Raw genomic sequence first — 17,330 nt, 5'->3', positions numbered from 1 at the left:
ATTATATATAGACACTCGAGTCTGTTAAATGCCTATGAAATTAAAGCAGAAGGGAAGAAGGGGACTAGTGGAGGGCATGGAGGGGGACGTTAAATGCATTCGGTCTATTTGAAACTCTATAAAAACCATCATGTGTGCAATGAATATGGACAAATAAAAAACAAACAAAAAAGCCCCAGACATACCCACCCCACGTTAACAGTTCGAACTAGCAAGTTCACATGATCAGCTCCGTGAAAGCATCCGACAGAGGTAGAGAGATGCTGGCCCAATGCTCAAGAGCGCTTGCTGCTCTTGCAGAGGACTGGGTTCGGTTCTCAGCACTCACATAACGGCTCACAACCAACACCTCTTCTGGTATTTTCTGGCACACGGTACGTTCATAGTGTGCATACGCGCAGAAACCCTTCTACACATAAATTAAACAAATGTTTTATAAAAGTATTTGACAAAGTCAAAGTAAGGCCATTGAGCACAGTGGCTCCCACCTGCAAACTTAGTATTTAGGAGGCTGAGCCAGGACAGGAGAATAGCTGTGGGTTTAAGGTTGGTCTGCGTTACATACTAAATCCTAGGCGAATCTGGGTTACAGAGTGAGATGCTATGTCAAAAAAATCTAAAAGAACTAAGTGGCGGTGGCACATGACTTTAATCCCCAGCACAGGAAGCTGGTGAATTTCTGAGTTGAAAAGGCTAAACCTGGTCTACAGAGCAAGCTCCAAGACAGCCAGGTCTATACAAAGAAATCATGTTTAAAAAACAGATAGATAGACAGACAGACAGACAGACAGACAGACAGACAGACAGACAGACAGAAAAACGAACGATAGCCCAATTCCCCACGACACAAAAAGATTCAGGTACCAACAGTTCCTTCGGTGTGTTAGGAGAGCAGGGCAAAAAAAAAAAATGAGAACAGTGCCCCACCGTGGTTTAATGCGGTACTACACCAAAGGACTAGATGCTCTATTCTATTTGACTAAAATTTCATCCCCTACTACAAAATAATCAGAAAAACTCGACCTCAGCACATATGTAGAAATTTAATATTTTCATTTTTATTAACAAAAATATAAAGAGCAAGGCTGTCAGCAACAGCCACAATCTTGTCTCGCCCAGCAAATAAAAACCACAGAAGTGCTGCCCCTGTTTAAAACCAGCTTTCTGGGCATTCCTTTGGGGCATTTGCTCTTTCTGTGGCAACAATAGCAGCAGCAACACAGCCAGTGCAGCTTTTGAATATGCTAATGTCCACTGGATTGTGAGCTTTAGAGGGCCGAACATTACGCATGTGAATTGAATATTTTGGGTTTTTTTTTTTTTTTGCGGGGGGGGGGGGGGGGTTTGTTGTTTTGTTTGTCTTTGGGTTTTCAAGACAGTTTCTCTGTTTAGCCTGGCTGGACTGGAATTTGCTCTGTCGACCAGGCTAGCTTCAAACTCACAGAGATCCACCTGCCTCTGCTTCCCGAGCGCTGAAATTAAAGTGTGCACCACTATTGCCGGACAATTGAACCTGTTAATTATGCCACCGGAATTATTTTCTTTTTTTCTGAAACAGATTTCTCTGTGTAGCCCTCGCTGCCCTGGAATTTGCTCTGTAGACCAGGCTGGCCTTGAACTCGCAGAGATCTGCCTGTCTCTGCCGCCCAAGTGCTGGGATTAAAGGTTTGTGCCATCACAGCTTGGCCTGAACTGCATGGTTTTTAAAATCCCAAATAAAGTATCTATTAGTCATTGAACTGTCAGGATAATGACAAGTAAGTCCCTGAAATTGTTATATGCAAGAGGGGCTTAAGAAGACATGGCCGAAAGATGCTGTGTGGGCCCTGGAGACGACCACAGATTAGAAGTAAAGGACATTAGGGAAACAGGAAACTGGAATAGAGTAGAAGCTTATGTTCATGGCAACTGTGCATGAATACTGGCTCACAGCTGAGACAAATGTACCATCCCAATGTAGAACACTACCAACAGCAGAGCTGAGTCCCTGCAGCTGTGTTGCTAACAACTAAATGACTATTTCTAGTAGCTACAAGACAGGACTTTAATTGCTTCTAGCATGAAAAACTGATGGACGTCTGAGTGACGGATGTCTAATCACCACACACTGTATTCAGGGACGGAAACATCATACTGTACCCGACGGACGCGTCTAACTGCTCTGGGCCAATTAAGAATGAAAACCGATAGATTCCAAGCACTTGGAAGGTCTACATGAGAATTCAAATACATGAAGTCAACGTGAGGAAGTAGAGAGTGTTTCCAGTGCCACGGTTCAGCAGGAGTGTGGTACTGCACAGGGGGTGACCAACGGCACTGCAACAAATACTTTGAAATAGCGAGAAAAGAGCATGCCTAGCATTCTTACCACCAGGGAATGATGGAAGGATCCTAAGTACCCGATCAACATACAAAGTACTTACATATCAAGATACCATGTTGCACCCAGAAATGCATATGTCAGCTAAGAAAAAAACAAGAGCTCGTGTGCCCTCCAGGGCTGGCCATGCCCCTACCTTGGAAGACATGATGTTCTTAACCTCCTCATCTGCTGCACAGTGTGTCCCAGCCAGGTCTGGGTTACTGCTGCTCATCACACGGGCCTGCATCAGCTTTGAACTCACTGCAGCGGCAGACGTGCGTCCATATGTGTGGTATCGGGGGTCAGGGACTACGGCGGTGGGGCCACCTGTACCCAGCAGCCAGAGACAAGCCAATAGACAGTCAGTTACAGAGCCTGAGAAAGACCCACTGAGGGAGGAGTGGGGTGTGTGTGTAAACCTTCCAGATGGGGCCTGGGGAAGGAGCCTCATTATTCTGCAGCTCTGAGGGGCAGGGAGGTGGTGTTGGGTGAAGTGGGCAGGGTGTGAGGTGGTGTGGAGTAGGGAGGAACACGAATGGTTTTGTTTAATCAATATTTGAATGACTCAATCTTCCAAGTCTTGGAGGAGGGTTGTTCAAAATTGAGTCATCCACAGTCATCTTTTGAGGACGGGCACATGTACTATTTCAAAGTGAGTCCAACTCTGGTTTTAAAATTGGACTGAAATTACAGAGTTATGTAAAAGATGATTGCAGAGGCTAACAAGGTGCCAGATTTATTTGGATGTGGGATTTAAAGAGTCTACCAGTGATGTTTTTATATATCAGGCTACCCAGCCATTATGGTTTATGGTCTCTGCAAATAACTAAGAAGAACAGTGGAATGGGTTATTATTAACTTAGCTCGGGAGAACGAGAACTTTTTTATGTAATGAAAAGTTTAAGAACTTCCAGTGGGGTCAGTGCCGTGGGATAGATACCGTTTTATTTGCTGTTGTTCTAGAATCTTACAGTCGGCAGCTCTCCACCTTTTAATGCAGATCCTCAAGGGGACCATAAATTGGCAGTCGGGTAAAGGTCACTGAGAAGTTACCGACTAGGCAGACACAGCAAGTACAACATAGAGAGAAGGGAGGGAGGGAGAAACCTCTAGAAACTTTTAATTTTAGCACTCAGGTAAGTTTTACTCTGATGACCAAAACTGAACCTTTCATCCCATGGCAGTGGTCTGAGGTGATACCCTGCCAGATACCCTGCCCCCCGCACCCCCAGAAAGCACTACCTGACTTGGGTGCATCCCTGTGCAGCTCGGGCAGCCGGAACACGTAGTGCACATAGGAGGCCAGCAGGCAGTTCCTCCCGTGCTGGTCCTTCCTCAGGTCCTTGCTGTTGTGAAGGCTATTGGCAATGGCCACCACAGATTCGAAGGCAAACTGGGAGAAGTTTGCTGAGGAGCCAAGAGAAAAAGAGAAACTGAGGTACATGTTCTCGGGCTGATAACGGTACGTCTTGATCATTGACCACCTTAGCCAGGCAAAAGAAATGCCCATGGAGGCAGGAATGCTCTAGTCAGATCCGGGGTTCTAGATCTGCTCAGCACAGGCATGCTCAGTTCCCTCTGTGTATTGTAGCTCAGGCTGGCCCAGAACTCACTGCAGCTCAGGCTGGCCCAGAACTCACTGCAGTGCTCCTGCTTCAGCTAGAATGATAGGCATGGTAGCATAGCCCACCACGCCTGGCTCACATCTCCTTCTTTCTCTCCACTGCAAACAGCACAGTTTCCCACGGGCCAGGGTAGGTCCATGTCCTTATATCATTGCTTCCTAAACTCAGTCGAAAACTGGGTGGCTTCTCCACACTGACATGAACAGCATCACCTTGGGCTCGAGCCTTTGACCCTACCCCAGATCAGCTGAACCAGAATCTGCATTTCAACAGGATGCCCAACGGATGTAAGAGTAAATGCATAAATCTGTCCTCCAACAGATTCTCATAGAGACACATCTTAAAAACACACACAGATATGTCATTCTCCATAGCAGGTCCATGTAAGCTGCCTGTACCCTATCGGTCTGCTGCTCTGAGCCCTTCATAATTTGGCTTTAGCCAACTTTGTGCCTGTTTCCGCTCAGATTCAAGCTATGTCCTAGTGAGGTAGCAGTCAGATTATCCCCATCTGTGGTCTTTCCTCATTCCTGACTTTGCTCACGCTGTCCTCCTCACTTGGACAAAATTACACTGACCACAAAGCTAGGCCGCCCCTTCCAAGCTCAGTCTCCTGCCGGCAGTGCCCCACAGTGATAGGAATCCAAACCATGTCATTCCGTAGCTATGCCTGGTGGTAAATGTAGCCTCCCCGTGAATGCTGGAAACCATGCCCAGGCCGAGTGCATCCCTCGCAATTGTCTGGGCCTCCTTCTTCCCATACTGTGCCTTCCACAGCACTGGACTGAGCAGAAGCAGGGTCCAAATGAACGGCTGTAGACTAATTCCTTCATTGCCTTCGTGTGCATATTTGCGTAGTATGTTCCTGTGTGCACGTGTGTGCAGAGGCCAGATGCTGACAGGGGAAGTCTCCCTCAATTCTTCTTCACTTTATTGTTTTGATTCAGGCCTGAACTTGTCAAGCAGGCTGTGATGGCTGGCCCGTGAGCCCCAAGTATCACCAGCAAGGACCTGAACTACAGCTCCACCCAACAAAGTCCTATTTAAAAGACATTTTAATGTGTGTGTGTGTGTGTGTGTGTGTGTGTGTGTGTGTGTGTGTGTGTGTGTGTGTGAGAGAGAGAGAGAGAGAGAGAGAGAGAGAGAGAGAGAGAGAGAGATGGGGCATATCTGGAGTTCAGACAAAAACTTATGGGAGTCAGCACTCCCCTTCTACCATGTGGATCTCAAGCACCTGCTTCACGCCGTCAATCAGGCTTGGACACAGCATCAAGACAGAGCCATCTCCTTGGTCCTAAAGCCCATTTTAATGTTCTTTCTTACTCCTGCATCCCCTTTTCTTTCACAACCATTCTTTTACACTTACTTGTTTTATTTATATTTTGGATGTATACGAGTGTTTTGTCTGCATGTATGCATGTGTAATGTCAATGCAGTACCTGTGGGGGGGTCACAAGAGGGCATCAGATCCTTCGAATTGGAGATACACGTAGTGTGAACCATGTGAGTTCCGGGACCTGAACCTGGGCCTTTTGCAAGAGCAGCAAGTGCTTTGAATGACTAACCCACCCCTCCAGCCCTTCTCCCTTCCCTTTTTTAAACACTAGGGAGTCTGACAAAACAGAACTGGACCTGACTTCAAGTCAAATGCTGCAAAAGTCGCTCCCAGCATTTGTGGGTTTGTGGAAAGCCATGATTCATTATGCAAAAGTGTATCTGCCTGCCTGCCTGCCTGCCTGCCTGCCTGCCTGATCTGGCCACGCCTCCTCCCTACCCACAGGCCTCTCTACCTGTTTGGCCAGCGATGACCATGGGCTGCACAGAGAGCTGGAAGAGCTTATCCAGCACCAGGTGGAGGAAGAGCACGAGGGGCTCCAGGCGGGAGGAGTTGAGGCAGATGATGCTGAGCTTAAGCTCATGCTCCAGCGTGTTCTCCGTGATCTTCTGGTCCAGCACGCGGATAGGGAAGGTCACCTGGCTCTCCAGGGAGTGGCAAAGGGTGAAGAACTTCTCCAGGTGGTTATCCTGGGAAGGCAGAAGGCAGAAGACTCTCAAGAGGTGTTATTCTTTCAACACTCACCCAGGAGCTTGGTGCAATCCCTTAGCCAGTGACTTGGATTAGAAGTCAAAGTCCCAGATGCTCCCAGCAAAGGGAATGGACTCATTGGGCAGAGTGTGGTACGCAAAATAGGGCCCTTTAATATCTATTAATAAAAACACCAATAAATCAGGCTTGAACTCATGCTCTAGGAAGTTGGTGAGGTAGGTATTACACTGTCAAGAAACAGGGCAACGCAGATGAACCAGACAGACAGTGGCCGGCCTTGCCATCCCTTACCTGGGTGTGAACGGAGGAAACAGCTTGCACTTCAATATTAAATACCCCCTTATGGCCCTCGGCCCACTTAATGGGAGGATTCTGTAAAGGGACTTTCTGTATTAAAGAGAGAGAAAGAGAAAAGATTAGCCGTGCAATTTCCCTTTCCGATTGTTAACAAGCAGTTCAAGCAACATGTCAGGGACATCAAGGCTCTACAAATGGACAACTTACATAGCTAGTCTTGTGAGTAAAGGCACAAGCTTGAGCCCAAGCTCACAGAGCTCTGCTTGGCCCACAGGGTACTGGGCCTGTTGTGTCTTGGTTGTTAATGTTTAAAAGTCAGCAAACTTCAGATAATGGGCCCATTTCTAACTCGAGAGCTGGAAGATCCAGCAACAACTGCCTTGTTTCCCAGCATTACACCAGTCTGTGGAGCACAGACAGCCATAATCTTTGGGATCTGTACACAGTCCCCAGAGCAAAACATCCCACCAGGACCAGCCTCGCTTATGTGCCCTGCTGGATTTCTGGAGACCCCGGAGTTAGCGTTTGTGATCTAGAGTAATGACAGTCAATAGAAACCCAATGGGAATCAACATTACTTTTCCATTTGCGAGACGGGGTTATATAGGGAGAACATGCATGTGTTTATGCACATATAGAGGCCTGAGAATAATTTTAGAGAGTTGGATCTCTCCGTCTATCATGTGGATCCTGGAGATCATGATCAAACTCAGGTCATCAGAGCTGGTGGCAAGCACCCTTACCCACTGAGCCACCTCACTGGCCTCAAAAAAATTTAAATTGTTGGGAGACCACATTAAAGAACACTGAGGGCCACTTCAGCAAACTATCTTGTTCAACACAGTATGGCCGATTTCTTCAGTGACAAGTCAATGTAAATTATTAATTAAAAAATCTATATTTTCAATACCAAGTCTTCGAAATTCAACCCATATTTTACACTGACACCTCCGAGTCAGAGCTAGCCCATTCAAGATCTCACTAGCCACTGCTCCTACTGTATCTGACAGTAAATGGCAATGAGAGGGGTTCAGGGTGAATCCATAGGTAGGAAAAAGAAACTGATATTTACTTTAACATTATTTACTGCTTGATAAGCACCATCTCAATTAATGTCCACTGCACCTTATAGTCAGAAATGGATTTCAGTTCATCTTTGAGAGTCAGAAGGTAAGTATTTTATTATGTACCTTGTATGTAAGCAATGTGACCACACTCATACAGTTGGAGAGCGGAAGATCAGTATTAGGGATCTGGATTTGCCTTAAGACTCAGGTTTAGACTGTGGGGGTGGTGCATACTTGTAGGGAAGCAGAGGTAAGAGGATCAGGAGTTCATAGACATTCTTGGCTATGTGGTGAGGTTGTGGACAGCCTGGGCTACATAAGATCCTGTCTTAAAAAAAATATTTAAAAGAAATTCAAGGGGCTGGAGAGATGGCTCAGTGGTTAAGAGCAATGGCAGCTCTCCCAGAGGTCCTGAGTTCAATTCCCAGCAACCACATGGTGTCTCACAGCCATCTGTAATGGGATCTGATGCCCTCTTCCGGTGTGTCTGAAGACAGCGACAGTGTACTCACATCCATAAAATAAATAAATAAATCTTAAAAAGAAAGAAAGAGAGAAAGAGAGAAAGAAAGAAATTCAACAAAGCAACAGCAGGACCTCAGGCTTTATCCATGCTTTTGGAAAACAAAAACCAACCCACCACAGGTGGTCCATCAAACTGGAATGTGGAGCTTAAAAACTGAAAATCAGGTTTTTTGTTTTTGCTTTTGTTTTGTGTGTATGTTTCCTGTTTGCTCCTGTTTTTTTAACAATGGCCCCCTAGACCTTAGACTCAGCGATCTTCCTGCCACTGGGATTCATGCACACTGAGATTACGGCAGGCACCACCTTGCTTGGCTCTGGAAAAGATGTTGTGAGGGTTACTGCAGGGCACTGTAGGCCGAGGACATAAAATGAACTGAAACGTCCATGTCCTTAGGCAGACCTGTGGTGTCAATGGGAACAACTTCAGTCTAAGACAGAGGGAAAGCCAGCCTGGGCTCTCAGAAAATGGTGGGGGAGAAAGACTGTGAAGGGTCTGTCTATCTAAATTCAAGGTCCCGGAGATTCCTTCAACTTTAAACCCAAGAGAATTAAAAGAACTATAGGTGATCTGAGCCCCGATTCAGCCGGATCCTGGTGGGAGACAGGAAAGGTGGGCACAGAATGGAGAACGGATGATCCTTAGGATTACGTTAAAGTTTAGGGTCCTCTGGTTGTGCTGTGATAGAAAGTCCTATCTTCAAGATACATGATAGAATATTTATGGGTAAGATGATGAGTGGAGAAATGTGATGCTGAGCTGAGAGCCATGGGACTGACTATCTTTAGACTGGGGTATTGCTATGGCCTGCAAACACAAGAAAACAGCCAGGACAGGAAGGGCACTGGCTCTGGCACAGGCATCTTTGCAGTCATCCACCAGGCTGTGACCACTGGCCCACAAGTGGAACTGCTGATTCAGGCCCGGAAGCATCCTGTGTCTATCACAAGTGGGCTCAACCAGCCTCCTCAGCTGCAGACCCTGTGCAGTGCAGGCAGTTCCATGTGTGCAGGTCGCACCTACAGAACATTCTGGTGCGGTGATGTCGGAACAATGTGCTCTGAGAAAACACAGTGTGCTTGGAGATGGCAGCCCCTGGAGAACCCAAGAGAAACATCTCTGGGAATGGGAATGGGAAGTGGGTGTGGGGAAGGGATCGTAGACCACAGCTGGACAGGAAGCAGCTGCTACACAGCACTGGTTACCTCAGCAGAATGTATGGAGTAGTTAGGTGGTAGTTTTTCCAAGGCAACTGGTAGACAGTAGGATCCGGTTTGAAGACGTTCATTCAGGAGAATCGGCAGCCACTGAAACAGATGGTGTCGAGAGCAGAGTGGGTTTACCGCTGCACGCAACTATTTATCTAGCTTGCAGCCATCAAACAAAACCAAACAATGATTAGATATTGACCAGCCTCCTGCTGGCAGCAGCTTTCCATCTCCTGTTCTTTGCATTGTAAATTCCCCAAGTGTTCCTGAGATAGTAATGGCTGTGACTTGCTGCTTTTTGGGCCTGTGTAGTAGCAGTTTTTCTTTTGGCCACTGTCAGGCTCCTGTCAGCATAATGGTGTTCATTTACCTTTCATGGTTTTTAAAGAAATAACTCCCCCCTCACCCATGTAAAGCTAATTCTACATGTGAAGCACTCACGTTAAATTTGGAAATAACAGATACGGCAATGCCTTTTTACTTAAGTGTTCTTTAAAGATGTACCGCCCACCAGATTTCCATCGGAGGAGCTTGTAATTCTCTAAGTAAAGCTGTTTCTTTACTCTTTCTCTGCTGTAATGTGCACCAGCACAGTTTGCCGCTCCCGACAGGAGAAAAGCAAGTGAGCGGACTGCACAGGGTCTCCCACAGGGACCTTGGCTGCCACGCACCAAGCAGCTGCAGGGGGAGGCACTCACCGAGTATCCCAGAAGGCTTTCTCCAGAGGCGCCTTGCTTCTGCTGACAGCTGATGTGGTAGAAGGTGAAGAGGAGGTGGTGATTCACTGTGAGCTTGGCCGGAAGCTTAATCTTTACTTCTTCATAAAAGTCGGGAGACCTGTATCAAAAGCACACTGGATGCAGATCACTTTCGCAGAAGCCTGAGTCCCTGGGTACGAGGTGGAGCACCCGCTGCCTGCCGACCCCTTGCTCCCATGCACCTGCACGCTGTGGGCTTTTCACCTCACGTTATCCTGCTCCTTAGCTGTAAGGCCTTACAGCCGCCTGATACTATGGGAAACACTGCACCTGTGTAAAACTGTCATAATCAGAAGGCTGTATTAGACAGAAGGACTTTCCCCACACAATGGGGGAAACACAATCTGGAGAGAGGATGAGATCCCGTGTATGGCTATGACCTCTTTTCCCATCTTAGCCCTAACAACAGGCCTCGCATGTGGCTGTCCCCATCAATGGTCTGTGCGAAGGCTTCGCAGCCTCACCTACTTAGTCCCTTTGACAAGCCTGGTCAAGGTTCACAGGAAGCCCCTAAAGGAGTCTGGTGATCAGGCTAAGGTGAAACCTACCTGCTCTCCTGTGACGTGTAAACCGAGGTTGGATAGTCAGTCCCATGACTCATTTTTACTGACATAATCGAATATACCATGCTTTCTTTGGTTGGCAGACAACAAGATGACCAAAGAATTGGGCTTAGTTTCTGGCCCTCTGGATCTCAGACTGAGTGAGAAAATACTCGTCTTTATTTAACACTTATAAGTGTCCTTATCATCATTTTAAAAATAGAATTATATTAGTTTCTGGAAGATATTTCTTATCAAAGCCTTGGTCATTTATAAAGGTCATGCATTGGTGGCACAGGATAAGTGTAGACTCCTCTGCCCCTCAGTTACCATGCGGTAAAAACTGCTGGGAAAAGTACTTGTGGAGCTAAAACCCAAAAACCTAGGGGTTATTGAAATGGTTGCAGCATATGGTCAGGACTCTGAAATATACTTACTTATTATGGTATGTAATAGCTGTGTACACTTCCTGCAGAAATTCAGGCCCACTGGACTTCCCAAAGATGACCTGTTGGCCAACACGGAAGGAACCATGTTAAGAGTGATTTTGGGCTCTATGAACAGGTGCTACCACACGGACAGGATGCCGCTCTCACGGGGCCGTGGTTTATATGTTAAGGCTACCTACCACTGGCCGAACCACATGGACCAGGAGTGCGGTGAAGCGTCAACTGAGGCTTTAAGGGAATAATGCGTGACCGAGGGCACAGGCTTGTGAGGCTGAAAAGCTAGAAGTCTCTTTGTGCCTCTGTGCACAGACATATACAACATAGCATTCGTTTGTCCCCAGTGAGACACCAGCATCTTCTCCCCTCCCAGGACAAGGAATTAGCCATGGGGGTGATTGTAGTCTCCGCTGCCCTGGCCGCCTGGGTGTGGATGGGTCATGGAGTCTGCTGCAACCCTGATGGTACATGATCTGTCTAGTGAACCTGCAGTTACTACAGACCAGGGAGAATTGGCTCACATTTACCACTACTGTCCCTTGGCTGAGTATGTTGGCCACATGCAGAAGGTGCACATACCCACTTGGAAGCCTGAGTGGTGACCTGCCAGGGATAGGGTAGGGAGGACTAGGCGAGTCCTCCAGACTTCTTTCCTTCCAAGATTCCGCTCCCTTCCACCTTTCCTGCTACTGTTGCAGGAGCTCACCTTGCATCAGAGAAGAGGTGGGAGGGAGGGCAGACTTTTTAGAAAGTAGATACATGGGGAAAGGAAGAAATTCTTCCACCAGAAAAGGATGTGAGGGGAAAAGCCCAAACCTCTCCCTGTCATACTTTGTGCTTAGGCATCCTCCCCCATACCCCCATGTGCTGCAGGAGATCAAACCTAGGACCGCCATACACACTAAACAAGTGTTCTCAGTAGCTACAACCCCAACTGAATATTAGCTGAATTCCAGGACATGTATGAATAGTAACAGCTAACCAACCATGACATTTACTAGCAAATTCTGCCATTGGGGACCTCTTAGATAACACTATTCTAGTCTGTATTATTAGTTTATAATTTGACTCAGGATAAAAATCCATCTCCAAAAGGGTTTGTGTTGGTGTGTTTATCACCAGCTATTGCTTCATTCAGGTTTGCTCTGCATGGTTCTACTCATGCTCACCTATGTGCAATTGTGAAAAAAAATTCAGGCAAATAGTGAACACCATGCCACCCTTCAACTCTGCAGAGTTAGAATGGCCGGGCTCCGTGGGCAATGTGGACAGACCCCACACCACCTTTCAATCCTTTAAAATGATCTTCAGTTCCAAGGTGTGGCATCTCACAAAGGCATAATGGGGGAAAGAGATTTACGACTGGTGCTGTTTCCCTACCATTATCCTGTGGACAATTCTGGGCTATCCAGAAAGGTTCCTGCATGTAGGCTGTGCTGGAACAAAATATTCCGTACATCGAGCCAGATGTGGCTCACTGGTAAAGCCCTAGTCTAGCATCATCGAGAGACCCTTGGGTGTGTTGTGGATCCTTGTGTGTGTGGTGGATGAACCCTGCATGCTGAGGAACTCTTGATCTCGTCCCTGTGACCTGACAGAGGGAGCACAGCCCACCCGGCTGGAGGCAAACACTACCCATCCGACTTACCGGCATAGCATTGCTGGGGTCTTCTCCACACATAAACTGAATCTTTATTGTAATGTTCCGGGCGGATGCTAGCTTGTTAGCAAAGTTCAGTCTCTGTGGGTATACGTACAGAAGGTTTCTGGAAAAAAGAGAAGCCAATAATCAGTAGTCAATGTCTAGAGTCCACTTCTGCTCTTGTTTTAGTCCAGAGTTTGCTTTCTGAGGTGGCGGCAGACCATTGTGGGTTTTGTGAGATGCCACCATGGTATACTGTGGCCAGGACCACAGGGGAAGGTGCAGCTTGACCACCACACTTCAGACCTCAGGTTCAGGTGTTACTCTATGAGCAGGTGGCTATAAGGACAGGGTGTTGTATCAGTGGCTGTGACGAGTACATGAACCTCGTTATTAGCAGATACAGAAGACAGTCGTGGGACAGGGTTGGGTCACACTAAAAGTAGGCAATGCTATGCTGCCATAAAGTGTCTGCAGCTGGAAATGACTGATGAAGCGAGGAGTCATCCAGAAGGTGATACTGCTTTGTTACTTTCCAAGGTGTCTTCTGCAACCCATGTCCACGTTACTGTGATGATCCCTGATGATGACAACTGATGTCTAAACGCGTCTGTGCGGAGAAATGGTTCCACGGTTTAGAGCACTTGAATCACAACCATGAAGAACAGAGTTTGGATCCCAGTAGCCAGGCAACGAAATGGGCATCTGGACAATGCTTGCAACCCCATGTCTGAGGGAGGGGCAGAGAAAGGCGGCTCCCTGCAGCTTGCTGGCTTCCAGCCCAGCAGACTTGAGCTCTTAGCTGAGGAATAGATCCTGCCTCCATGGAATAGGTTGAGAGGGTTGGAGGATGCCTGACACCATCTTCTTCATTTTCATCTCAGTGAGCATGCACTTACACAAACACACATATATACTCACACAGACACATATACTATCTGAATAAATAAGGACATTCCTTCAAAGATTTGGCATATTTTTTCATTCTCAGTACAAATCATGAAGTTATTAATGTTACCGATTTGGGTCTACATTCAAACGTAAAGTATGTTTCAGTAGAAAAGAGTGAGTGAATCTAGCACTCAAGTGTGATGTAAATGAATAGCTGAGTGGACCTGATTCTGATGGACTGTGAAGAGTGCCCCAAAGAAGTCACTTTGGATCCGATGAGCCCAGAAAGCCATGTTATAAATCTAATCCCGATGAACCACTCGGGGGAGGCAAGTTCATGTTCAGAATCCCTGTCCTGGCCTGGAAAGAGGATGAGATGGGATTTCTAAGTGTTTCAGAATGTGCAGTTTCCTGAGTTAAGTAGATGACACGCTGGAGGGGCCAGATCTGGGAACTAGGCCTATCTCCTGCCTCCCATTTCAGAATAAGATTGAAAGTTTTACTGTGTAATCTATTTCATTGGAAGCCCATCAATAACGAAATAAGATTGTTTCACAGACTATGGTCAAGTCTCACTTAGTTTCCTGTTAGTATTAAGGCTGAGTCTATTAGCTTTGGGGTGGTTAAAGCGGCCTCCTACGCCTGTATTTCTCTAGTCTGTTCTACACTTTCTAATCCCAGGGCTATGTAGTGTTAACAATATTTGGAGCAAAGAAGGTGGCAGGGTAACTAAACTGCTGGGAAAGCTTAGGGCAAATTAAGATTAAACAAGCTACTGTGTACCCTGATGTACCACTGGGTTGTCAACCATCCTAACGCTGAGACCCTTTATACAGTTCCTCATGGTACAGTGACCGCCCCCCCGGCAAAAAGGTATTTTCATTGCTACTTCATAACTGTAATTTTGCTGCTGTTATGAAGCAGGGTATAAACATTATGTTTCCCATGGTCTTGAGAGCCCCTTGTGAAAGAAAGGGGTTGAGACCCACAGGCTGAGAAACACTGCCTTAGAAGGAAAAGGGCTCTACTCCTTTCCCCAAATGTTTAGACCTCAGAACTCACTTTATCTGCCTGGCCTTTCTCAGTATATTTCAGAGCTTTAGCATTCTAGGAAATCACTTGGAGAAACACTGAACTAAAGATATCTGGCTATAGAAGACCATGTCATATCCAGGAAGAAATTACAACTCAAGGATTCTTCTGCGCTAGGTGTGGGAGTGTAATATTTGTGATCCCAGAGCTCAAGAGGCACAGGCCAAAGGATCATCCAGCTGAGATCAGCTTGATGTACAAAAGGAAATGCAGACCAGCCAGGAGTATACAGCACAATTCTGTTCGACCAAAAAAAAAAAAAAAGAAATCAAAAGACAAGACTAGACAAAACCCAAGGATTTTCTACTCAAATATCTTATAGTAAGGAATGCTTTCAGGTAATTCAAGAAAAAAAATCAATATTTGGAACTCTGAAGAACACAGGGGCTGTTGGTTTGTGTGCAAAGTTCAAAGGTCGTAGGGGCAAATATATAGCATTCCTACACTTTGTTGTCCCTGTCTCTCTAACTCTGGGTGCTCACTGGAGACAGGATGGAGATGAGAGTCTAGGGGCTGGTAGAGTTGCAGTAGCCTTTCTAGGCCACTCTGACTTCACACCACAGTGTCACCACCCTGGGTCCGTGGCAGCCGCACACCCCTGGATTCTTGCCCTTTGTTTTAATCTGTCTTTATCCCATCCTCTTGTTGGCTTTTAGTCCCGTCTACACTGAATACTTCTCATACTCAAATGAAAAAGAATGTAAGGCAATAATCTAAACTTAGTTTCAGCGGCCAGAATATTCAATGAGCCTCATATATCTGTGTGTACACAGCCCGTCCAGGAGCGCAGATGATGGGCCAGTTCAACAAAAGGACTGGCATAGAATCCGGGGGTCTTTGAGTTGGAGGTACCAAGTGCAAGCCAGTGCTTTTGAAGATGAGAAGACCACAGCCCTGTGAGATGAGGTGGGTTCTTCTCTGAGCCAGCCACTGAGAGCAGAAGACCCAACATCCACCACATCTTCTCTGCCCTCTGCTGCCTCAGGGGACCTGCCAATCTCATTTATCAGTCAGATCAGATTAAATCTAAAACAGTTGAGGAACAGGTGCCATCAAGAGTGGATAGGATCTATTAATGTACTGATGGCAGTTTACGTTAATGCCACAAGACACCTGTGTGTGTGTGTATGTGTGTGTATGTGCGTGTGTGTGAGAGACAGAGAGACAGAGACAGAGACAGAGACAGAGAGACAGACAGAGAGAGGTGGTGTAGTGTATAATAGTCCCCATAAGCACATTTACACTATTTTCTCCCTTTCATTGATTATAGAGCTTTGGTGAACACTTTGTATCTTGATTCTTCGCACTGCAGTAGACTTTTGAAAGAATTCTTTTAAACCCTGGAATGCTCCAGATTTCATCTTTAGATTAATTGATAGGTACTGATCATCCTTAAATGTCGTGCTTCGAGGAATTATGAGCTAGGGATTCAACATGCTTTGAAGAGGCCGGATGAAGGGCATTAAGCCCCTCTGGCAGTGCCTGCTGGACTGGACAGTGGGGTTCGCTGTTACCACTCTCATCTTAGGCACCAGTGAGCGGGCGCCACACACCTGCCCCTACAACCAACACCAGTCAACTGTTTTAATAGCAAACTGGTGGTACGCCCTGCTTTATAGCAGATGGCCTGTACTGGATTCTCTTGGTGTGGTGTCACCAGAAGAGCCTCACATAGGAAGGCTCTCTGCTTTCTCAAAGCAGCACTGTGGCCATTTCAAAGTAATCTCAGAGGCAAAGACAAAGAGGTGAGGTGCCACTGCAGTGGAAATGCAGCTGAACCAACTGCCCCCACTAGAGGCTTTGCTGCCAACAGAAAAGTGGGCGCCCTTCACCTCTTCAGCAGCCAGAGGGCAAGACTGATTCCAGCAGACGCCCAAATGCTTCCTGATGTCAGCATCTGTGGTTCACTGATGGCCCTGATGCAAGCATTCAAAGGAAAGCGGCAATCCAGATACACCGAGAAGGCGAATGGCCCAGGAGGTGACTTTAGTTTGCCACTCGCATTTCCCTTCCAGGGAAATTTCTTTTAGATGTAGTAAGGACGGCTGGTTATTTCACGTTTACTTAAGTACAGGTGCTGCAGCACAGTGTCAGAGAGAAGCTTTAGGGTTTTAAATACACAAAGAACAAAGTCGAGTCAGGAATCTCAGAACTCTGATTGGTTCTGGTTTTGGACAGTGTTTCTTCTAGGAAGCCCTTGGCCTTGTAGCCGGTGCCATCGGGCTCCGTCATCAGAGCTCAATATTTTATGTGCTGTGGAACTATTACCAACCCAATGTGTCTGTATTCTTTAAAGTGGAAGTATGCTTTGTAAACACACACTTACAAATGCTCTATAATTCTGTCACTGCCAGCTGTCCAGAGAGGACCAAGAGACAGTAGGCATCTGCATCACTTGGGAGCCTGCATGACAAACACCATGCCCGACACATTCAAGAGGCACTGGCCCAAGAGAATTGGTTTGTTTTTAATCTGCAGACATATGAAGCCCAAGAGTTGATTGTGATATTTTCCTCTTATTTAGGCTTCACTGCTAGGAAGCTTAAGGTCACATGAATAGCTTACTTTCTGAGAAACTGCCAGCAAGTTTAAAAAATATTTTGTGTATCGACTTTGCCCTGGCTTAGATGGATCTCTCTTCCTTTATTTTGTGCATACAACATATGGTGGTTCTCGTGAGACTGGCCCCAGAAGCTCATATACTTGAATGTTTGGCTTCCAGTTGGAAGACTGTTTAGGAAGAATTCAGAGGTGTGGTCTTGCTAGAGGAGGTATGTCACTAAGGCTGGGCTTTGAGCTTACAAAAGCCCACCCAGGCCTAGTCTCACTC

The 17,330-nt window shown here is 46.5% G+C and overlaps 1 protein-coding gene across 3 annotated transcripts in view; it reads right to left on the bottom strand.

Moving 5' to 3' along the window:
* The window catches only part of Dock8 (dedicator of cytokinesis 8), a 191,425-nt gene that overhangs the window by 65,783 nt on the left and 108,312 nt on the right, over positions 1–17,330 (bottom strand). For all 3 annotated transcript variants that reach the window (XR_015636764.1, NM_001037793.2, XM_087583984.1), the window contains 8 exon segments: positions 12,524–12,641; positions 10,867–10,937; positions 9,828–9,966; positions 9,127–9,228; positions 6,326–6,421; positions 5,778–6,012; positions 3,605–3,769; positions 2,517–2,689 (listed from right to left, as the gene is read on the bottom strand). Coding sequence is in view for 2 of the 3 variants with exons in the window: in NM_001037793.2 (NP_001032882.2) it covers positions 2,517–2,689; positions 3,605–3,769; positions 5,778–6,012; positions 6,326–6,421; positions 9,127–9,228; positions 9,828–9,966; positions 10,867–10,937; positions 12,524–12,641 (1,099 nt within the window). In the remaining variant the exon portion in view is untranslated.

Source organism: Rattus norvegicus, chromosome 1 (assembly GCF_021556685.1).
Source record: "Rattus norvegicus strain SHRSP/BbbUtx chromosome 1, alternate assembly SHRSP_T2T, whole genome shotgun sequence".
Classification (NCBI taxonomy): domain Eukaryota; kingdom Metazoa; phylum Chordata; class Mammalia; order Rodentia; family Muridae; genus Rattus; species Rattus norvegicus.
This window is presented reverse-complemented; position numbering and strand designations above follow the sequence as displayed.